The 25,159-nt window shown below is 39.1% G+C and overlaps 1 protein-coding gene across 1 annotated transcript; it reads left to right on the top strand.

The window, feature by feature from the left end:
• The first annotated feature begins 1 nt into the window (after window position 1).
• On the top strand, window positions 2–20,372 carry dchs2 (dachsous cadherin-related 2). The gene is made up of 20 exons (XM_026943187.3): window positions 2–2,871; window positions 4,920–5,111; window positions 5,263–5,494; window positions 5,663–5,899; window positions 6,529–7,551; window positions 8,255–8,430; window positions 8,833–8,932; window positions 9,426–9,583; window positions 9,682–10,501; window positions 11,172–11,411; window positions 11,519–11,653; window positions 12,032–12,241; window positions 12,958–13,806; window positions 14,097–14,210; window positions 14,687–14,898; window positions 15,078–15,229; window positions 15,688–15,818; window positions 15,965–16,251; window positions 16,455–16,596; window positions 17,285–20,372. Exons 1-20 carry the CDS (start codon window positions 1,162–1,164, stop codon window positions 19,768–19,770), a joined length of 9,606 nt encoding a protein of 3,201 aa, XP_026798988.3. The 5' UTR covers window positions 2–1,161; the 3' UTR covers window positions 19,771–20,372.
• Window positions 20,373–25,159: the final 4,787 nt, after the last annotated feature.

Here is a 25,159-nt window from a genome sequence, read left to right as displayed (position 1 = left end):
AATAGATGAGGGAGTAAAGCAGGGTAAATAATACACGCTAAGAGGAAATATAACGAAATGGAGGTATAAAAGAGTAGTAAATATGTACATGTGCAAAATTCTGTGTGTCATTATGTAATAAATAAATAAATATCTCTCAGTTTACACCTCTAGATGACCAGGATCATAACCAGATAAGGATTTTCCACATAAAAATGCAGGTGTGAAGGCACTTCAGAAATCTTTAAGACAGATTTGAACACTATTGATCAGACTGAACCAGAATACAGCCCACCTGTAGTTATGACTTCTCATCATACTAAAAACATGCGCTCAGCTGAACAAATATTATTCACAAGTAATCTGTGATCTGTGTAATTCTTGGAGCATCTGCTTTCTTGTAAATGAACACCAGGGATCCTACAGTAATTGCCCTTCAGGACACACGCATGCGCGAAGGGAATTGATTACAGCTGGCGGGAATCTATTCCAGAGTCGATTCTAAGAGTCGATTCTGCACAGTTTTCTGGATTTTTCTCGTAGAAACGTTGCAATAAACAAACAAACAAACAAATAAATGCAGAGCAGCTATATGTCATGTTAATGACAAGGGACCTTGACACATTTTTGACGATGATGTTAAATTTCATCATGCTAACTGGGAGAGCTAACGCTAGCTGGATTTAAAGGCAGGTTTTTCATACATTTTAAAATAAAATGCTGTCACAATTCTGATTTTTTGTGGTCCTTTTTCTCAGACAGTGACAACTGAACAGATATTACTTGGTTAATTCACGAGGTTTGTGCCGAACTTGAATCTTGAAAACTGAATCATTTTCACTGAGAGGAATCGACTCCACAACTTAGGACTCGACTCACGTATAGGAGATTCGATTCTTTCCAGCCTAAAGCAGAGCAGAAGCCGCACCTCTATGTGGATTATTCGGTTTGTACTGGAATTATAGCACTAAAAGTCAGTTTAGAGCTACGAAAACAAGTCGGTAACATACCAGAATTAAAAATATTAGAGTTAATTCTGCAGGATAAAATGTGATAAGTGAAGCATTGAAAATATCTGTTTGAAGTTGAACTTTAGCCTTTGAGTGACTCTCTTTGACCAAAAATATGAAGAAAAGCTCACATTAATAGCTTTGTGAATTATTTTATATATAGTAGATAAAAATGGAGCATTGTTTAAGGATTTTATTGCAGTTTCTGATCATTTTATTCCTATTATGTGTAAAGTCATGGGCACAGGTGTATAACCTCAGTGTTTCTGTTGAGGAGGGTTTACCTGTAGGAACCATAGTAGGGGACGTAAGAGCTGCTTTGCCTCCAGGTGTACAAAGCAGTGGGTTCTTCATATCCGAGAGCACAGACTCAGACGTTTTCCGTGATCTGAAAATAGATACGGAGACAGGAATCATTTCTACATCTGCAGTTCTGGACCGGGAGCGCAGAAACAGATATGAATTTTCCACTACAAGCTTGACAAGACAGGTGATTAGGGTTCAAGTGGAGGTCAGAGACGTGAATGATCACGCACCTGAGTTTCCTGAAGGAATCGTGATGCTAAACATGTCCGAATGGACTCCAGCTGGGACAACATTCCACCTGGATGCTGCAGGAGATCAAGATGAAGGCAGGTTTGGTGTTCAAGGGTACAGAATTTTGGAAAGTAGCACAGAGGGAGTTTTCAAACTGGACGTCCAGAGTATGGATTTGGTTCTTGTGAAAGAGCTGGATAGAGAAACTGTGGATTTCTATAATCTGACCATCGAGGCTTTTGATGGTGGGGTACCTCCAAAAACCGGGCACTTACAAGTTAACGTTAATGTTTTGGATGAGAACGACAACCACCCCGTGTTCAATCAGACTGACTATCAAGCTTTCATTTGGGAAAACACCCCTGTATTAACACCTGTGTGCCAGGTAAACGCTCATGATCCAGATTTTGACTCTAACGGCCTCGTCACGTATGAGATCAACCAACTCCAGAGCAACTCGGATGAGTTTTTCATCATTGACAGAAATACAGGTATCATTCGGGTGAATAAGATTTTGGACTACGAAACCAGGTCATCTTTTGAGCTGGTTGTGACGGCGCAGGATCGCGGATCTCCTCCGAAATCCAGCAGCGCGTCTGTGGAAATCAGGATTCTGGATGTCAATGATAACAGCCCAAATATTAGCATTGTGTTTTTGAGTGAACGTGGAGATCCAGAGGTTTCTGAAGGTGCTGGTTATGGAGATTACGTGGCCAAAATCAGCATTTCAGACCCAGATTTGGGAGAACCAAACAAAGTCAGCGTGTTCCTTGAAGGCGGAGAGGGCAAATTCAGCTTAAAGTCTGTAGATGAGTTTTTGTATGCTTTATGCGTGGATGGCACGCTTGACAGGGAGGAGAAGGATCAATACAAGCTCACCATCATCGCCTCGGACTTTGGTTCTCCTCCTTTGAGAAGTGAGAGGACGTTTGTTCTACGAATTTCTGATGTGAACGATAATGAACCGGTTTTTGAGCAAAAAATCTACCAATCGAACATTTTCGAGGATGCTCCCGAAGGAAGCTCAGTTATACAGGTCAAGGCCCATGATGACGATGAGGATTCTGGGATGTTATACTCGATTTTACAGTCGGATCAAAGTTTTCTGGTGAATATTGACCCCCTGACTGGTATCATCAGCACTGCTGCAGGTTTGGACCGAGAGCGAGAGTCAGATCTGGTGTTTTTGGTGGTGGCGGTGGACTCTGGGTTTCCTCCTTTAACCTCCACAGCTACTGTCAGCATCTGCGTAGAGGATGTCAATGATAATGGACCTGTATTCCAACAACAGATCTACAACACCACCATTCGGGAACACGTAGCCATCGGAAGCTGCTTTATCCAGGTAAATATATCTTACCTGCGTGTTTCAGGATAAACATTTGTTCTCACCACTTTTCAGACATTATTTGGGTTTTATAAGTGTACACAGTCTTCAAGACCCCAACAACGCTGCTGTACCTGATACACTCATATCAACACCACACACACTACCCATGTTAGTGTCACTGCTACAAACACACACACACACACACACACACACACACACACACACACACACACACAGAAAGTAATTCTTTATGAATTAGGAGACAGCGCTAACTGACAGTGAAAGACTGAGAGTGTTTACTCTTCTCAGTACAAAGACTGCAGTGTTATTGCAACGTGGGAAGTGTGTGTGTGTGTGTGTGTGTGTGTGTGAAAGACTGACTTGACTCCTGGCACTGCCTTTCTGGAACAAACAGCAAAACAATGCCAGAATAATCACACCACACCATGTTTCTACCAATATAGACATCTGTACAACACTGTATGTAAGTGTATATTTATATGTGTAAAAAAAATAATAAAATAAAATTAAAAAATGAAAAAAAAAGAGAAATACAGTAGAAGTATCTTATTACTCCAAATAATATAGTAATAATTCTTACATGCCGAATACCTTCTAAATATTAAAAATATTGTTATTTGTTATTATCTTATTACTTCAAATAGTCTTATAATTATTATTATATGATGCTTGCCCTCTGAATATTATTAATATTATTACTCTTTATTATATTATTACTTGAAAGAATAATATTTTTAGCGGTTTTATTTGGAAACTTTAATAATAAAGTAGTAATTAGACTAAATAATAACATTATTAGTTCTAATAATTACTTCCTTTTTTTTTTGCTAACTGTGAGAATTAAACACCTCCAAAATATTTCACATTGCTGAAGCACTTTTTTCTCTCCAGCTCTGTTTAAAGTATCGGTTTCACACTTTATGTGATTAGAGTACTGTAGCTTTTAGACTTTGACCAAAGGTTTCATACACACGGTCACTCACACAGGCCATAAAATCCAGTATATCACATTTATTGCAGGAGAGGATTGATCAAACGCTGCCGAACACGGGCTATACGACATGAAAGATAGTGAAGTGGGAAAGACAAGCAGCCGTAAACTGTTCGTGACAAATGAGAAGACGTCATCATGGCTTTATTAAACTGTATAGCAAGGTTATAATAATGTTTTATATCTGTATTATTATTATTATTATTATTCAGTGTAGCTTCAAGAAGTCAAATTCATGTTTGTGCCCTGTAATTCTGTAATAGGTAAAGAATCCAATGCTTGGAGGTGTGCTGTTGATTAGTGATTAGTCCAGTAACACATCTTGAAGTGTTTTATTGTTGTTACACCATAGCAATTTGTCAATGATTGCATTTTTAAAAAATGTTTATTTCGTAAATGAAGAACACATCATACTTTTTATCTGTTTATAGTTACATTTAATGATGTCCTTCCACAAAACAAGTTCTCATGTTCCCTCACCAGCCTCTCTTTTTTTCTCTTTCTTAAAGTTGAAAAGAGGAAGAGTAAAAAAAAAACTTACCAAGAAACTGGGAAGCAGTTAGCTGAAAACTCACTGACACTGGAGGCTCCTTCCATAGATGTTAAATAAATGTCTCCTCCCAGAAAGCTTTGCAATGTCAATGATTATATGCTTTTCTTTGTAAATAAAAACGTTTGTTTTTTTTAAAAATGTGTTTATTATTAAGTTTAGCTGTACAAGTGAATGTGATGTTACCAGAGAAACAATATCGTATTAGAACAAGCACATTAATATAAACCTGTGATTGAATTACAGCCGGTGTGCCGGTCGGAGCTGCTGTTATTGAAAATAAGTCAATAACTTCTGACCAATCAGAACTGTCTCATTTTTTATTTCTCAAATGACTAGATTTTGTCGTTTTCTGTAGAAGCAGGAGAAAGCAGTAAAGACAGTGACAGGATATTCACACAGAGTTTACTTTTATACATGGATTTTCCTCATAGTTGTCTCTATTTTAAGTAATAAAACTGCATTAATGTTCTCTTGATTGATAAAATTGTTGTTGTGTAGGTAACTGCTGAGGATGCTGATGGTGGCGAGTTCGGAACGGTGCGTTACAATTTTTCTGAAGCGTTTAACACTGAATACACACGCAAACTGTTTTACATCAACCCCATTACTGGAGAGATCTGTGTGTCTCATGACATCGATCGTGATGCAGGCCTGGTGAACTTTGACCTTTTGGTAAAAGCTGAAGACCAAGTGAGTATGTTCTATTATAATATTGTAATAATGACCTGAATAAGGCAGTGTAGATAGACATTATTAATATTTTCAAGTGACCTTGATAAAGTGAGCGTCACTGTTTAAACTCATTGCATTTCTTTTTATCATTTTCTCTCTTCTTCTTCAGGGAGGCCTCAGCTCACAGACGTATCTTCACATCGATGTAGAGGATGTGAATGATAATGCTCCTGTATTTAACCCAGAGAAATACATCATAAATTTAAGTAGAAACATTCAGCCAGGAGCTGAAATCCTCACTGTCTTTGCCACTGACAGAGACTTGGATATCTACGGACGAATCTCATATGAGCTTCTCCCCAGAGACCACGCCTCTTTTTTCTCTGTGAACGAATCATCAGGTGAAATGGATGAAATCGACATTTATGTTTAAGTTCAGAGACTGAAATCCATGATGTGAAAAAAATTTTTTGGCTTGGTTAATACTGTTTTGCCTACTACGTTTAAATCTCTGGAAAAACATGCTTATTTTGTGTGTGTGTGTGTGTGTGTGTGTGTGGGGTCTGCAGGTACACTTTCTGTCTCCTCCACTCTCTCTGAGCTGGGCACCAGCAGTGTGCGACTCACTGTCTCCGCCCATGATGGAGTGGGTGTGGCCTCTCCGAGACCTGCTGACATCATCATCAACATTCTGAATACTGACCACGCCCCTGTGCTCTTCCAAAAAGCTCACTACAGCTTCTCAGTGTCTGAGGATTCTCCTCCCGGCACCTCTGTGGGGAAGGTGCAGGTTGTAAGAGGTCAAGGTGAGTTTTGGTTCACTGAGTTAAGCCGGGTTTACACTGCACATAAAAATTGCATGCCATAAAAGAATTATTTCTGTCGATTTAGTGTCAATGCAGCCAAAGATAAAGTTCTGGCATTGTCAGAAAATTTTGATTAAGATCTCAAAGGGTGAGTGTTGCTCGTCTAAAAGCCACTAATAGGAGGTCGGCATAGGATTGCATAAAACTCACGGGACAGCTACAAATATGGTAGTGGCAGTGGCGAAATTTAAATGAAACATGCAAATGAACAGAAAAAAAACTCTCCCTGGTCAATCACAGCCACACTAGCCAATCATAGGGCTCTATGAGCTCATGTATGTGGAAGAGGGCAGATAGTTAGAAGAGATGCAGTGGCTTCACAGAGAGCTAGGGAATTGATTGGGAATTGGCAAATGACCCAATTGGGAAGAAAATGAGGAAAATTGTTCATTGTCCAGTGTAGCACATCATTTGCATATTACATGAAAAGGTACAGCCTTGTAACAGTTGTGAACACACTACTTGCACTAAACATATGTGATTTGAGACACAGCCATCAAGAACTTTGGAGAGTAAATGTTTTTTGTTAATGGATATTAATGCACTGATAAAGGTGTTATCCCTTGCAGATTCGGTGGATGCTCATGTGTATCGAATCTCCGCTGGTGACCCTGAGGGATTTTTCTCTCTGGATTCGCAGTCTGGTGTAATTTACACCAACATTTCCCTGGATCATGAGTCCCTACCAAGTGCACTTCTCACTGTTCAGGCTCACACTGGTACTTCGCCCATTTACAGCACCACTCACGTCCACATAATCATCACTGACATCAATGACAACCCACCTGTCTTCCCCATGACCTTCGATCTCATCACAATATCCCAGAAAGCTCTTCCTGGGACGACGCTTTATGTAGCACACGCTCATGACAGCGATAGTGGCGCTAATGGACAGATTCGCTACTTTCTGCGTCCAGAGAGCCAGTTATTCACCATTCATCCTCATTTTGGGACTCTAACGCTAAAGAGCAGCATTACAAAAGACACTCCACAGAGATATGAGCTCAACGTGGTGGCCGAGGATGAAGGAAATCCATCTTTAAGCTCCTCAATGAGCCTTACGGTGGAGCTTGACTGTTCAGCGAACACGAAGGACGTGCTAGCCTTCGAGACGCTAATCTACCAAGTCGAGATTGGAGAAAATGCTCAAAGTGGCACTCGTGTCATCCAAGTGCGTGCGCATGGGATCAAATCACAGCCTGGATCCCGTTTACCCAGAATCCTCAGCTACTCTATGGAGCCTCTGTCCACAATGTTACCATTCCTTATCCAGCCTGATAGCGGCTGGATCTTTGTGGCTCGCGGTCTTGATTACGAGTCAGAGAGGATGTACAGGTTTCACATTCGTGCCACAGCTCAAGATGATAAAGAAGTGAGCGCTTCAGCCACGGTGATCATCTCAGTGCAGGATGAAAACGATAACACTCCAGTTTTCAGCAGAGACAGATACTTTTTCAGCGTCCCAGAGGGTCTGAACCCGCGCGGCCTGATGGGAAAGTTGAACGCTACAGATAGAGACTCGGGGAAAAATGGACAGCTGTCCTACATCCTGCTGTCTGATACCAAACACTTCCGCATCAACTCTAAAACCGGTGAGACAGCAGAATTCATCCTTTAATAAACTGTTTGAGCTTTACCCAAGGGCAGCCATTTTTATTTGTAATCATTAATAAACATTTTTTTTAATTAAAAAGACTAGACCTGTTAGTCTTTAGGGAATTGTTTGAACATTTTTTTTTACAGAAAGGCAACCAGCAATTTTGTAGCCTTTAACAAACTTTGATACACACTGTTTAACCTTTTTAACCATTTTAATACTTAAACAATTTGAGCACTTTGTTTTAGCATTGATAACCATATTAGCCTCAAATATGTGTATGCTCTAATTTGTCTATCTTACTAACTTAAATAAAAGTTAAAAAAAAAAAAAGATTAAAAAGTATCAGATTGCTGTGGTGTAAGAGACATAAAGCACTTCAGCACATGCTGCTATAGGAAAATAATCACATTATTCATTAATTCCGTATAAGTGCACACCCCCATTGTATTTTATTCCTTACTTAATAACCTGTTTGGACTTGTTTTTTTTAGACACAGGTGGCTCTTTAAGTTTTCAGCAAGAGTTTAAGCATGATGTAGTTCCTTAAATTCAATTACCATCAGTGTACACTGATTTGTGCATATATTTTAAATATGTTTATGTAATGAATGTGTTCAGTATGCTGTTTAGGACTCTCGGGTTGGGCATTAGATGATATTCATTCCAGTCCTGTGTTATTTTCTTGCTCTTGGCAGGAGAGCTGATTAACTGGGCGGCTCTAGATCGGGAGCATCAACCTCAGCACACTCTGAGAGTATTGGTGACTGATCACGGTCATCCTCGCCTCAACTCCACCGCAACCGTCCACATAACCGTGACCGATATCAATGACAATCCACCTCAGTTCACACACCAGGAGCTCAACGTGCAGGTTCACAATATTTAATTCACTTTAGCTGAAATCAGCTTTAAAGCTTTAGATGAAATCAAGTTTTCAGCAGAAGTAGAATCTGAATCCTTTTACCTGCCGAATGTAATACATTTAATCATTTTCCAGAACATTAGTCATACATCTTCATTATATGACTAGACCAAAAGTAGTGTAGCAGGATGAGTGTAACACAACAGTAAAGAAAGAAGGCATTTTGTCTGTTAGATGGTGTGAACATGTGTGAACATCTTACACATCATAATATATCAATATATACAATATGAATATTAAACACACAATATTTGTATTCAGTATACATAATAGCTCAGGGATGTCCAGTCTTGTCTGCGAAATGTAGGGTAGTAATATTGATGATAACAATGTGTGTGTTTTTTTTAATAGGTATGTGACGACCTCCCTGTCCGTTCGGTCATAACGAGCATGTTTGCTAAGGACCTGGATGCAGGAGAAAATGGGACAGTCACATTCTCTCTAAGAGAAGGTAAACCTACAGTACATATGTGTCTTAGATATTGGTGTTTATTGGTGTTTATTAACAACACTCACATATTCAGGGCCGTATTCAAAGTTGCGCACGCAGTGAGAATTTAATACAGAAATTTCACACATCAGTATTCACATCTCAGACATAACTATAGACTGAAGGAGTTGTAGGAGTTGTGCATGCAGGTTATGGACAGTTTCATGTAACTACTTTGTCACACTGAAGTTTATATTTTGGGATGTAAGCACACCAAAAAATTAGTGGAATACCCTTTGAGGCCAATATTAAATACATAAATATGACACTATCAATTAATTAATAGTGTTGAACATTAAATTGTGTGGACAGATGAACTGTTGGAGCACGATATAAAAATGAAATGGAAAAATAATAGGATGTGCTGGATCAAGTGCTATTTTATAAGCTGTCAGAAGTTGATAGTGGAGTCCGTTTTGTTATGTTTTGTAATCTTGTTTTGTTTTTCCTATAGAGGATGGAAAGGGTCATTTTGAGATTGACAGTCAGAGTGGAGAAATCAAGGTTACAGCAAGATTTGACCAAAACCACCAGATGAACTACACCATCGGGGTGGTTGCTATAGACAACGGTGCTGCCCCTGTAGAGCAGATAGCACTTGTACACATACAGGTGACACTTCAGGGTTCACATCAATATCTAAATAATTACTTTTAATACTGTTAATAATTACTCATAAAAATAACATTTTTAACGATATTTGATTTCAGGTACACACTTGTACTCGGGTGCAAGGACATAAAGTGGGCAGTCGTGATTTTTTGGGTCTCCGACGTTTAATTGTCAGAGAGGATGCCAGCGTGGGATCTCTGATCGGCTCACTTGGAGTTTCCAGGGTAGCTAGTCAGCTGTTGCGCTACACTGTCGCTAATGGAGAGGGGAGTTTGCACTTTACTACTGACGCAGCGAATGGCAATATTTATATAGCGAAGGCTATAGATTATGAGACTAATCAGCAGCACTGTTTCGAAGTTCATCCCAATTTTAACGCCACTATTCTAGTGGCTGTCAGCGTCGAGGATGTTAATGACCATGCCCCCAGTTTCCCTGGCAACAACAGCATTGTGGTGTTCGGTGTTCAGGAAGATGTTGCCGTAGGAACCGTAGTGTACGTCTTTAAAGCAGTCGATGGTGATGCGACTCTTCGTAACAGTGCTATTCGTTACACGATGACCTTTGACCCAACCCTTACTACGGAAAAACTGCCGTTCAGAATTGACCCTGATACTGGGGTTGTCTCAACAGCTTTGCCGTTGGATCGTGAGCGCAATCAAAGTTTTGCCTTCATTGTCACCGCCAGCGACAGCAGACACTTTGACTCGGTGACGGCACAAGTGTTCCTATTGGACATCAACGACAACATCCCCGCCTTTGTTTCAAATGAAACGGTTCACATAGCAGAGGACACAGAGGTCGGGAGTCTTCTACATCATTTCCTGGCCAGAGATGAAGATGAAGGAGAGAACAGTCACATGACCTTTAGTCTGATCTCTGGAAATGAGGCTGGAATGTTTCGTTTGGAGAGATCAGGTAAAATCCTGTGGTGTGGTATATGGTATAAAGTCACAGAATATAATTGAAAGAATGTTTTTCTCTTGCTCATATACATGTAGCATATGTTTATTAATAGAATAAGCCCATGTCCCAAATGATGCCCTACTCCCTATTCCCTAGAAACAGTTAAGTGCATCATGGGTATTTTGTACCCTTTACATTATTCAGGCACAAAACTGTTGCAATGCATTGTGGCATTTAATCAGCACACTGTATTTTTAAAAAAAACCTTTTCAATATGCTTTTTGGCATGGATACACAATGAAAAAACCACCAAAAGTGTGCACTAAATAGGGCGCACTATAAAGTGGTGTGGTTTAGGATGTACATAAGTATCAAAGTGTGCAAAACCAACCAGAGACGAGTTTCTTATTGAACATCATTGCTGGCTTTTGTTTTCCTATTAGCAGCAGAAGATGCAGTATAATTTTTTTTATTAATTAAATTGTTACAAATGTGTGCATCTGCAATAAAAGTATAGTCATTTTACATGCAATAATTAATGAATAGTTAGATTCATTAAGTAAATAATTTTTACTTAATAAGTAAAGTAAGTCCAATATCATGCAGTATCTCCTAAATCTGGTTTTGACAGTTTCGGTGATAATCAGAATGCTTGCCATCTTTTTTAAAAATGTCTTTCAAGGTCACTTGTATTTGAACTCCTCGCTGGACTATGAATCCCAGCATGCCTTTGGGCTCACAGTGCAGGTCTCAGACGGTGGGACACCGTCTCTGTCCTCCACTCAGACTCTGACCGTGCTGCTGATGGATGTGAACGATGAGACGCCGCTGTTTGAGCAGAACCTTTACAGAGCCAGCGTGATGGAGAACAGAGAGCCAGGAGAAGCAGTGATTACAGTGAGAGCATTGGACTTGGACTCAGGTACAGTGCAGAAGGAAAGAAACATGATGGATGGATGAATAGTTTGGAAAGGTGGATAAATAGCAGTTCATGTACAACTTTATATATGTGTGTTCTCATCCTCCCAGGTGAGAATGCTAATATAAGCTACAGCCTCTTGCCTGGTGCTGGACATGAGTTTTTCACCATCGACTCACACACTGGTCTTATTAGCACATCCACAAAGCTGGACAGGGAACTGCAGCACAGCTTCACTCTCAGAGGTGAGATACTCTGGATCAGTTGTGCTTTGAGGATTAACCACCATGATGTCCATGTTAAAATTCCAGTCCCACTGTTTAATATTAACATTACAGACCGTCTTAGAAGTAAGACAGTTTATTGCAGCTCTGTAAGCAGTTAAGTAATTAATTAAGTGTAAATGTTTAATCTCTGCAAATTCATATAATACGTTTATCTGCCATTCATTCTTTACCTAGACAAATATATAATACTAAGGATGCGGTTTTTTGCATGGAACTATCTATTGCCTTCATTTCTACCTAAATCTGACTCTAAAAGTGCTCCTGATTATTCTGACTTTAACTGATCATTGGGCTCGTCTCATGACCTAACGCTGCATCTGATTGGCTGATCTGCAGTTCAGGCAGAGGATGCCGGGATTCCTGCTCTCTCCAGCACAACTACAGTCGTTTGCTCTGTGCTCGACGACAACGATAATCCTCCTGAGTTCTCCCAGTCATTCCTCCACATCGTTATACCGGAGAATCTCCCTCCAGGCGTCATTCACACCACTGTGACCTTTGACCCTGACAATGGGATCAATGGAACGGTGACCTACTCTATAGAGAGTGAGTAAACTATGTTTATGAAAGGAGTTCAGTGTTCATGCATTTTCTTGAAGGATAGTTGACCAAGCTTATGGTAGAATGTTTCTCCAGTCATCTGATTAAATTATAGTAATGTAATGTTAGTTTTAAGTCTGACAGTTTGCCTATAGCTAAACACAAGATTTCGAAACAAAGTAGGATTGAAAATCCCCCTGCACAGGAAGGTTTAATGCCGTCACACTGCTCCGCCCACATCAGTGCGTTCATATAAACTGTCAACTGCTAGTCTTGTATCTTCTGAGACTGATTATGGATATCTTTTGTTCACTTTTCTGGCCACAAGCTTCAGAATCTTGACTTCACTAGAGTGGGTTCTAATGACGAAAACACTTTGAACACTGTGGAATAACAAGCTTTTGGGAAGGTCAGAGTTATTTATGGAGTGTGTGCTGATCGGGCCGTGATTAGAAGTTCATGAAACTAGAACAACCTAGCAGGTCATGTGAGGGATAATGTGACTGGGTTTGTAGTTTTTTATTTGGCTGAGAATTCTAGAAAATGGAGTTTTTTTTGGTATGTGGAGCAGATATGACACCATGCTTGGAAAAATTAAGCTGTGTATGTAAAATTGGTTGAAATAATATGAAATAAATATTTAAATCACCTTAATTACTAAGCTTAATTACTAAGTTTGCCTTCTTTAAATGTCTGTTCTGTTGTTCTCCTGTTGTAATTAGATACATTTGGAGATTTCTTTATCGACTCAGAGACTGGAGCTGTCAGCACTACAAACTCTCTGGATAGAGAGAAACGTTCTATTTACACACTCATCATTAAGGCTGCTGATCAGGGCTCCGCTCCTCTCACCTCCACTGCCACTCTTTCTATAAATCTCTCAGACGAGAATGATAACAATCCCACTTTTGACCAAACTACCTACCGCGCCATCGTTAGCGAAGACCTTCCTCTTGGCAGTGAGATTCTCCGTCTTAATGCTCGAGACCCAGATGAGGGTCCAAACGCCGAAGTTATCTTCTCCCTGATTGAGGAAACATCCGGGACATTTTCTGTGGACGCCTCTACAGGAGCCGTGCGTTTAACAAAGCCTCTGGACCGAGAAATTCAATCACAGTACAATCTCCGTGCTGTAGCGACAGACGGCTGTAGTCAGGGTCCGCGTAGTTCTGTCGTAACTGTTAATATTCAGGTGGAGGATGTTAATGATAACATGCCTCACTGCATTAACGACCCAATAAGGGCATCAGTAGGTGCAGGAAATAACCAAACTGTCACCATGGTGACAGCACATGATCCAGATCAAGGTGAAAACGGTACGGTGGTGTTCAGGTTAATGGAGGAAGACGAGCTATTTCAGATTGACCAATCAACCGGAGAGGTCCGGATGAAATCCCCCATGACGGCCAGTGCATCAGGGACAAAGACGTTGAAGATTTGGGCTGTAGATAAAGGCTCGCCTGCGCTCACCTCCACGTGCCTTGTGATAATTACCCTCAACGGAGATGAGCCTCTGCTGCAGTTTACCGAGAAACACTACGAAGTGAGCTTACCTGAGAACAGTGAAACAGGTACTGAATTATTTATTCAGTAGTTTGTCATTGAAATCATTGAAAATGTTAATAAACTTATTGTAATTAAATCTTGAATTTCATTATACAGTTCATACAGTATGTGCTTGGATATACTGACAATATGTAGGCCTGCCTATCTATATGTTTCTCCTTGAGATATTTCTGGAAATTTCTAGATCCTTGGGTTAATATAAAAAAAAATCAATTATATTCATGAGCTTAATTAAATAATATTTTAGAAAGCATTTTTAGTATTATAATATTTTATAATATTTTTTGTCGTAAAGGCTCCTGGGTGGGAAATGTTGTAGCTCATGATCAGAGTGCTACAGAAATCACAGTGAAGTACAGTATTTTTAGCGGCAATGAGAACGGAGCGTTCAGCATCGATTCTAACACAGGTGAGACTGAAAACTTTAATGCTTGTGTAACTATCCTTGTTCTACCTTTAGTCATCTAACATAAATCTAATAAATTCTTGGAAATTATGTGTATTATTATTTTTTTCAAATAAATGATCCTAAAAGTAATATTACATATAGTGATATATCAATTTTCCACAGGCTCTTATTGGAGTAGCTCATTGTCTGTGGCAGAATCACAAAAATGTGAAACAGCCTCACTGTATGTTGCAGGGGCTTAAAAAAAGATTGCTGTATAAAGGTTTGAAGAGTTGAAGATGGCAGATTTGACGTAGTTGATATATTTGTAGTATTCAAATGAATGAAATCAGATATAGATGATACGTGGATAATACTAAAACCCCATCACACTTTTGTTCAGTTCCCTAAGATGACTTTTGACTTCTGCTTTTGTCTAGTGACAAAACATATTTTTTAATAATGAGCAAAATGAACTTCTTCTTATCCTCCCAAAGGTGATATAATAGTTAGAAATCAGCTCCTGCTGGACTTTGAGAGGGAGCGTGAGGTTCATCTGGTGGTTTTGGCAGAAAATGGCCGCCATTCAGGCCATGCCAAAGTGACAGTTACTCTACAGGATGTAAACGACAATGCTCCAGTGTTTAAACAAACATACTACAGAACTGCTGTCTGGGAGGGACAGATTCCTAACACTTATGTCATGCAGGTATGTGTGTTGGGCTTCTTGTTGTTAAGTGGTGGAGAGTATTTTTTGAAGAGCATATACCCAACAGATTATGGCTGTATCCCAAATGCTACTGCATGAATCGAGAACATCATCCATAGATACTGAGGCTGTGCAATGTAATGAATTTAACTACTTTGAATTTAACTACTTTTTCTCAGGTGTTAGCAGTGGATGCTGACAGTGGTATGAATGGGCAGATAGATTACTCCATAGTGGATGGAAATCAAAACAATGCCTTCATGATCGACTCCGTACGTGGGATTCTTGCCACCAGTGCAGTCCTTGACCGAGAAATCATCTCCTCTTACAAGTACGCTCAAGAATTACACTATAAAGGGACATAAAGCTTTTTTTTTTGTTTGTATGAGCTATATGGGTCATAGTTGTGCTGTTTAGTTTTGACGCTCATTGGGGTTATTTAGAGGTTTTTGTCTGCAAACTAAATTTAACAAAATTTGTATTGATACCAGACAAATACATGGTTTTTGGAGAGGTCTGTATGGAATTTAAAATAATATATTTCTAGACCTGGACCATTATGGAAATTCAAGTGTGGATATTCTTTTGTTAAAGTAATGTAGACTCAAGACACCAAGGTTCATACTGTTCATGGTGGTTTATCATCATACGGGTAAAACTATAGCAAGACAACTGAACATAGACAAATCTGAAACCCAAAATATGAGCCCCGATATATGAATATTCTTTATATTCTTTTATATACATATATATAATATAATGTTTTCCTCTTTTTTGAACAACTGACAGGTTGATTGTTGAGGCGAAAGACAGAGGAAATCCTGCTCTGACAGGAACATGCATTATTCAAGTTCAGGTTGTGGATGTTAACGACAACAGACCAGTGATACCAGCAATGGAACCTCTAGTGGTCCCTGAGAGTAAGATATCAATCAGATATCAGAAGACGTAAAACACACAATTAAGACAATTAAAGTTTTAAGTGTCTAAGACATTTTGTATTGCTATATGGATAAGCTTAATGCTTTAAATGAATTCTCTTCTATTCTTTTGTTGATTGATTTAGATTATCCACCTGGCCATATTGTCACCCAAGTAATGGCTGCTGATGTCGATCTTGGTTCTTCAATCACCTACAGTTTAGCCCAAACAGAGGAGGCAAATGGGAGCTTTGCCATTGACTCCTATTCTGGAATAATCACATCTCTAAAGAGCCTGGATTATGAGGAGCAAATCTTACATATACTGACAATAGTAGCGTCAGATTCAGTACATCAGACGGAGGCACAGATAACTGTTAAAGTTTTGGATGTAAATGATAACGCGCCAGTGTTCTCTCAGGAGTTTTACCAGGTTGGTCAGATATTTAATATCATGTACTTATCTGATATTGTAAGCTGTTGTGCATGGTTAGAGGTAGTTCTTAGTACTGTCTTTTTTCCTTTTATATTTCGTGTATCGTAACTGTATGCTAAATTTCAGTCTTATACATTAGACAGTATAAATACACTTTAAATGCCTTTAGTAGATTTATCTTGTCTTTATTTGTCTTGCAGGTAGTGTTGCCAGAACTGACACCTGCAGATGTGTTTGTGGTGGCTGTATCAGCTACAGACAGAGACTCGAGTGTGAATGGCAAGATTTCCTACAAGCTTCTCTCCTCCACAAACAGTGGCTTCTCTATCAATAATGAAAATGGTAATATTTGTGTAAAGTTCATGCTTACACTGAATTCATACAGTGCCACAGCTGCGTAGTGGGAGCATCACATTGCATCCATTTAATCCACACTGCAAGCTTTCTACACACATTACCAGCATGACAGTGTGCTCCATGTTTATTGGGAAAGCTAATGCCCAATTCTTAAACTCTCAACGAATAGGTGATGGGGACAGCTTGGGTTTGGCCAGCTGTTATTTCAACACAGCTCAGTAAAAACATACGGTGAATAAACAGTGTATGCACCTTTCATGAACATCACTGTCGTACAAACAATTTACCATGTAACTATAGGTTGCACAGTCATGACATCTATATAGAATATGATTATAAAACATAAGGAAAATGTGACTGTGTGATTTATTTGGATTTCTATAAAGTTTCTGCTTCACATACATGTAAAAGGTGACGTGTAAAAGGACAGTGTGAGGCCTCGGCTTGTGTTTTTAACACCTCTGGTACGGAATAGAACACTTTGCTTTTAATAAACTATTATGAAAGGCCAGTTCTTAAATTAATTGTAATAAACTCCAATTGTTACATACATAACTAACTGAGCATTTCCAAAATCTTTCATTAATTTTAACTGATTATTTGTAATTTCAAATGACAGTTCCAGGTGTTTAAAAAAGCATAAATTTTACTTAAAGCCTTTTTCTATACCCAGGTTCTATATATACCAACAAGCCTCTGAAGTATGTCGCTGGCAGCAGCATCCTTCGGCTTCTGGTGGAAGCTCGGGACGGAGGCGATCCTAGTCTTTCTAGTGTCACATCTGTAGATATAGAGGTGCTGGACTCCAATGACCATGCACCTTTTTTCCAGCACAAAACATATCAGGTGAGTGTGTGTGAGGACACACCTGTTGGAAGTGTACTCCTTACCCTGCTGGCTCAGGACCAGGATTATTCTGAGGAAAACACCCACATAGATTATACCATTACTGGGGGAAATGAGGAGAGACGTTTCTGCATCGAAGCCGGTGCAGTGCCTACAGAGTTCCAGAAAAGTACTGTGGGTTATTTAGTGCTGTGTGACACTCTGGACAGAGAAACCACAGACACATACTCATTAACTGTTACTGTGATGGATAGAGGAGTGCCTCGGCTAAACAGCTCAACGATAGTCTCAGTCACGGTACTTGATATCAATGACAATGAGCCAGTTTTTAGCAGCTTGGAATACTACGTGCAGATCAGTGAGAACAACCGGTTAAATACTTTCCTGGTCTTGGTGTCTGCTCAAGATCCAGACCATGGACTAAATGGCACTGTAAGGTATGACATCATCTCTGGTAACAGTAAAGGTTTGTTCCGACTGAACTATCAAACAGGTATTCTGGAAGCCAATGGCACTCTGGATTATGAAGACGAAACTAAACACATCTTAACTGTCCAAGCATCAGATGGTGGTGGTACAGACAACAGGAAGGTGTCCTTTGCAGTGATATTCATCACAGTGCTTGATGAGAATGATCATTTGCCCTTCTTTAGGTTCCCTACCATCAATTGTTCGGTAGCAGAAAACCTCCCTGCTTTTACTCCAGTATGCATAGTCCATGCTATTGATCAGGATGCAGGGAGTTTTGGCTTGCTTACCTACTCCATCCTGACCTCCTGTTTCATGGACTATGGCAGTGGAAACCAAGATGCGAATGAGGCCTTCACCATTGACCCTCTCACTGGAGAAATCCATACCAGACATATATTTGACTATGAGAGAACAAGTGAATACTGTTTTGTGGTAGAAGCCACAGATAAAGGAGATCAAGCTGCTACGGTGAGGGTTCAGGTGGACATCGAAGGTGTGGACGAGTTTAGTCCAATGTTTACCCAGAAGCTGTACTATTTCACTCTGCCAGATAACGCCATAGTGGGCCAAAGCATTGGTCATGTGACAGCCATGGATTACGATAGGGGTCAGGATGGCATCGTGGAGTATAATTTAGCGAAGCCATCACACTTTTTCAATGTCAACAAAAACACTGGCAGTATCTATATCTCAAACCCAGTGTATCAAAGAAGAGGTAACATAGCCACGAGTGAGGCTGTTGAAGACTTCTTGATTCTGGCAAGTAGTCCAAAGCTTGATTCCAGGTCAACGACTTGCCGTGTTGTTGTGAATATTTCCAATTCAGCAGAAGCTCTAACCAGTGTTGCTGTTCGTGTCCAGACTGTCAGCCTTAGTGTTTCATTAGCAGTGTTCTTCTTGCTCTTTATAAGTATAATTGCTCTTATATTCAGGTACAGAAGTAAAAAGAATGAACTTAAGCAGACTGTTTTATTAGCTGCTGATATCAAGCGTGGACCTATAACATATAACGATACCCGTGGCCTAAGTCAAGACATGCGAGGAAAGAGTGACCTATTCAGGAACTCTGGATCAAGTGGACGAGGTTCTGCGGAAGGTGAAACTGCTGAAGATGTAATGATGATAAGTGAGTACCAGTGTCTCAAGCAGCCTGATGCAGTCATGCCTGAACCAGAATTGGGGATCCCTCTTGACTCAGACCAGATTTCCTGCAATTCGGTTGACACGTATCTAGGAAATCGCCAAATGGTGGGAATACCCAGTGTTGAGAGTCTCTATAATTTTAAAGAAGAAGGAGGAGGTGAAGGGATGTTGCCTCACATGGTCAACATGATGGAGATGGATGAGGTCATAAGAAGCTGCATGTCTTTATCTGAGCACCAAAATATCACTAATCTGATTTGCACAGAGAAACACCTGAGTGGGAACTATAACTGGGACAAACTTTCAAATTGGAAGCCTTATTTCCAATTCCAGCCAACTATCTTTACCAACAAAAGTGTGTTTCCTGAAAAGGAACCTAGGGAAGGTGATATTAACATGGAGCTTCATAGCCTTCTGCACCTGCCTTCCCAGCCAAACCTTCACGCCATACCTTCTAGGATACCACAAAGAATGGAATACTTTGGTAAAAAGCCCTCCAACCCCAAATATAAATATTCATGTTTGGCAAAAATCCCAGAACCAAATAATTTTGTCATGACCTCTGACTTTTCTCCTTCTCCATCCCTTCTAACTCTGAGGACAACTAATGCTTCTCCTGTGGTCTCAGAAACTGGACTGGGTAGCTTTACCAAAATTGCGTTACAGCCAGTAGATGTCTTGGACGATGCAGAGATATAATTGCAGTATTTGCTGTGCAATGTAATGAATGTAACGCAATGCAATGTAATGTAACTACTTTTTAAAAACCTTTTAATTTAATTGAATATTAAACTGGATAATGAAAGAAAAGGTCTACACTTCATATTTTGATTTTGCATTGCAGTTGGTTTCTCTTGGTTTATTAAGACTATTCTATCTCTTCTCATTAGATATAGAAATTGTTAGTGCTGGAATAACTACATATATTATGCATTAAGATAATAATTTAATTTATTATTCAAACCAGACTTGACATACAGTACAAAAACCTATTATATTTCTCACTAAAATGTTCATTAGATACCAAAATATAATATTCTTCTTTAACTTGAATATACAACAAATGATTAAAATAATATGACAGTGGAATGTATTTTAATGTATTCACTGTGCTGTATTTCTGAATATCATTGTATCAAAATGTCAGAAGTCTGAAGATCACCTTAGTTTACGGTGATTGATATATGAAATTGATGTCAAAGTTTGTTTATCAAGAAGAGTCAGAACATTTGGCCATTTTAACTTATATTATTTTGTATTTATATAAAATGCAATATATTAATAAATGGTTTTAATCTCAATTGTGTGATCTGAATTAGCTTGCCTATTCATGGTAAATGACATAATCCATTTTGGGGTGACACATTTTCCTTTTGCAGCACACCCTGTCATGATCTATGCCTTAGTTATGGTCTTTAAACCCAGTAATACTAAATTTATAGTGTAGCCTTCAGTTATTGCTGTCCCAATGAGTTAAGGCCTGATGAACAGATTTCTGTTATGTTGCAGAGAAAATCATTTTAACCTAATACTGGCTTTAATGTGTAAAATGTAGGAAGATTGTCCCATTCTGTTAAGCCAGACCCATTTTTTAACAGTTTAAAGTGATGCCATAGACATAGACTACTGTATCAGAAAGTGTACTTTGTTCTAAATACTGTAAAATTTTAAACCTTGCATCTGTAAGCCTGTTAATGGTAGTAATGAGGAATATTTCTGTCATGTAGTATTAAAAAAATTTTTTCAGACATTTTGCGTGTCTGAAAATGGCAAAAATCTGCAGTTTTATGACTTGCTTCTTCATAGTATAGTCTGTGGAAGATACAGTCATGATGTTACTTGTTTACGGCTCTCACAACGGACTTGCAACAGTAACAAAAAACAAAACAAAAAACCCCACAAAATACTCACGTGTGTGACAGAAGAAATAGAATAAGCTGTTGCATTGTCTATCCACTACCAGGCTGTGATTAACTGAAGCACAGTTGTCATCACGATCAACATTATTTGGAAAGCCATGACTCCACTGGAGGCTCCTTGGTATGGTCCTGTCCGATCAAATCCAACTGCGCCTAGATAGGCCGAACCAAGAAGTGCCCTGGAGTAATGTCACTTGTTGTTAGTTATTCTCTGTTTCAGTGGTTGCGCTGGCTAAATCTGTGTGATACTTGCTGCAGTAAGTCTGACCGCTCCACCATCTCATTGCGGGAAGAGGGACAGCAACAAATCCTTCGTAGCTAGCTGTAAAGTAACAATGTTATAGTTATAATAATATAATAATAATATGATTATAGTGAAAGATAACAAGATATTTATTATAAGAATTTATTAAAGAAGCAGCATGCCTTCATCATGTTGGTTATATTCATCCCATCTTTCAGGAGTCATCATGTCTTTAGGACAGAATTCATGTGAAAATGTTGTGCTTTTCATGACATGAATAGACTTAACAGGCTCCTGATATTAGACCTAACATCTATTCAAGACAAACAATTAGATATTTGAAGATACCTGCTTTACTGTATAGTGTTTCTATACATACTATACGTTTCTATACATTAGATCTAAGCCTGGTCAGTCAAATCGTACGTGAAGCTCAATATTTTTAAAAAAGAGGTAAAATTATTTATTGCATATCAATCTTATACAAATAGCGTAGTGGCAGAGGTGGGCTTGATTAAATTCCGTTGGTGCAGAATGTGGCATACAGAGTATTTGAGTGAAAGCACATGTTGATATGAAAACATATGCAATTTTGTGACAGCATTAATATTAAATCATATGGAAGGTGCTGTGGAAAGTTGCACGTGAATGTTTTTTTTTTCTGTGAAACTAGGTTGCCATCCACCATAAAAGCTCTTTCCCCAGGATCACAAAAGTAAAATCAGGACGTAACGTAACTTCTTCAGTATAAGTGAGCCCCAGACCACTGCTTTCAAGAGAACCAGGGGTCAGTTCTTTGGACTGCTCCCAGGATTGAAAACAGCTTTCACACTTTCACAAATTGTACTGAACACTGGTCTCAAATGGCACTGAGTCCGCAAAAAAATGCAAATGTGAAAAGTGGACTGCCAGGCCACCTGGATATTCAGGTTGACTAGAATGAGCAGAGGATGTATGTGAGATAATGAGGACCTTTTATAGGTCATGAGGTGATAACTTTTCTATTTACTACTCAGAAGGAAACAAGCATACAAGAAAACTTACAAAGAACACCACCCTGTAGTCATAGATGCATGGTTACATACAAACTTCAATTTTCCAATTAAGATGATAGGTGTGTATATTATCAATACGAATAAATTAATAGATTTAAAATTTATATCTTGAATGTATTTATTTCTGTAAAGCTGCTTTGTGACAAAGTCCGTTGTTAAAACTGTTATACAAATAAAATTCTACTGAACTGAACTGAATATATGTACAAATAAAGGCAACTGGATTTAAATAGTAATGAAGTAAATCAATATCTAGATGTTGACATACCATTGTAACGTATGGAGGGTTTCAAAGATTTGCAGGGATAATCCTCCCAGTATCCACTTGAGTTTATTGCAGCACAGGCTTTGTTCCCACCAGCATTATCAGGCTGTCCAAGGCCCCACTTGGGTAGACTGAAATTCAACATTTGGCCTTGATAGGACCAGTACCATCTGTTGACTCTGTTGTACAGTCCAACTCAGCCGGTTGCTGTCAGTTCTTTTCTTGCTGTCTCAGCGTTCACCCTTTGGCAGCCATCATCAGTCTGCACAGTGACCAAGTCATCATACTTATTCCTGAAGTAAATTTGTGTGTCTGTCCACATCGCCATTGTCATGATCAGATGATAATCATGGCAGACAGCTTGCAGGGCGATTGGGCAAACATCTGTTGCAATATTTTATTTTAGAATCACATATAATGGATATTGAGATGAATTGAGAAGAAAAAAACAAAAGGTACAATCCTGCAGTCCAGACCTGCATTCTGCCCCATCTGAACAGGGCAAATCAAATGTTGTATTTTTGATAAAGTATTTAATTACTCCAGTTTAAGACTGATATGAAAAATAATTAAAAAATTGATGGACAATGAGTTTTTTTGGAAGCACTAAAATAAATAAGCTATGTTGCTCCAACACTGTGAATTTAGGTAACACTATATTAAGGAATGCATATAAGCAGCTACTTAAGGTCTTGTACTTAACCTAACTACAAACAGGGAAAATGGGAGAAAGAGAAAGCCATAAAACATTAAACAGGTTAAGCAATGTGAACAGTAAAGTGAAGAAGGCAACATCAAATCATACCTGGAATGTAATAATTCGAGGACTGCTGTTTCTTCAGTAGCTCTATGTTTCTCTTCTGCTGACACTCTTTACCTTTCTGAAAATCCTGACTACCTATTTTATAACACAGATGACAGAAGCTGATTTTCCATTTTGTCATTGACTTCTAATTAGAGTCTCCTTATTTGAACAAAACCAAAGAGCATGGAAATGAAAGGAAATGAACATGCCCTTGTGCGTCCTCAAACCTCAGGAGAGAAATGCAATGGAAGAGATGTCCTTGATGACTACTGCAGTACTATGGAGTTGTTAACTGTGTGACCTTTAAGATGCCTCTGAGGTGTGTCAGGTGAATCTGATTTTCATGGTAGTGTTATAAGATAGACTAAACCTGACCCCAACACTCTGTTCTCTGCCCCTCCACCAGCTGATGTAGTGTTACAAATACAGTAACCCTACCATAAAATTAAGTGTTTTTACTACTTAAGATCCTGGGGAATCTCTGCAGTGAGAAATCTCTGATCTAACAGTTTGGCAAGCCAGGAGCGAGAATATCTCATCTTGAACCTAGAAAATTCAATTAAAATTAATCAAATACACTGTTGTCAAATACCACTCGACATAGGTTAGATGTTGACTTTACTCAGGTCAGTGTGGAGTGACCTTGGATAGCTCATTTTTGTAATGCGTTGATGGCAGACTTTGTTTTGGCATAGTGTAGTGCGGTGATGTTTAGGTATTTGTAAAGCTTCACTACATTTGTATAGTATATAAGTATTTAAGTATTTAGTAAGTATTTAAGTAAGAGTATATAGCTAATATTGTACAGTGGTTTTGTTATAAGATAAGAGTTTGTGGATAGACTTGTGTGGAAAAGTTTAACTGGATACTGTGTGATGTCTGCAGTGTAGTTTGCTTAAATGGAGAGATGCAAGGCTACATAATGCATTGAGTGTAGATTGGACTTTTAATTAATAGTGTGTGAAACGAGATCACTGAAGAGTGATATATTTGCCGTAAAACATAAGGTTTGATTGCATACGTTATATACCAAAACATTATGACCACCTCCCTAATATGCTCCTGGTCCTCTGCGTGCTGACAAAATAGCCCTGACTTGCCAAGGCATGGACTTGGACTTTTTGTTACAGGGCATCCCACAGATGCTTGATTGGATTGAGATCTGTGGAATTTTGAGGCCAGGGCAACAAAATGAATATCTTCATCATGTTCCTCAAACCATTCTTGAAGAATGTGTGCTGTATGGCAGGGCTCCTTATGCTGCTGAAAGAGGCCACTGCCATCAGGGAATACCATTGCCATGAAGTAGTGTTCATTTTGCCTCTCCTGTTCAGAGATGCCCTGACCCTGTCTTCTGACCATAACGTTTTGGCCCTTGTTGAAGTTGCTCACGTCTTCACTCCTGTCCATTTCTCCTGCATCCAACAGGTTGACTATGAGAACTGACTCTTCACTTACTGTCTAATGTATCCCAGACCTTGACATGTGCCGTTCTTATGAGATAATCAATGTTCTTCACTTCATCTGTGCGTGGCCGTAATATTTTACCTCCTTGGTGTGTGCTTAGCTGAACAACTAAACCTGTTGAAGTAGCATAACTGGTAACATATAGAAAGAAAATTTCTGTAAGGCCAGTTATTGTGTAAGACCATTTTCACTGAGGCAAGAGCTTTAGCACTCAGTGGTGTGGAGGAAACTACTCCAGTTAATTAAAATGACCCACTTTATCCCATTCACTTACATGTTTGGTTTTGTTTAGGACATTTATTTTCTGCTGACAGTCTTTACCTTTCTACATAG

This window comes from Pangasianodon hypophthalmus, chromosome 28 (genome assembly GCF_027358585.1).
Source record: "Pangasianodon hypophthalmus isolate fPanHyp1 chromosome 28, fPanHyp1.pri, whole genome shotgun sequence".
NCBI lineage: Eukaryota > Metazoa > Chordata > Actinopteri > Siluriformes > Pangasiidae > Pangasianodon > Pangasianodon hypophthalmus.
The sequence above is the reverse complement of the archived record's forward strand: the minus strand, read 5'-3'. Positions and strand labels throughout refer to the sequence as shown.

Bases quoted from the DNA above. Each gene is read 5' to 3' on its own strand.
- dchs2 (XM_026943187.3), top strand. From the start codon at position 1,162: ATGGAGCATTGTTTAAGGATTTTATTGCAGTTTCTGATCATTTTATTC. The intron at 7,552-8,254 runs GTGAGACAGCAG...TGCTCTTGGCAG, and splicing joins CCGCATCAACTCTAAAACCG to GAGAGCTGATTAACTGGGCG. The intron at 8,933-9,425 runs GTAAACCTACAG...TTTTTCCTATAG, and splicing joins CACATTCTCTCTAAGAGAAG to AGGATGGAAAGGGTCATTTT.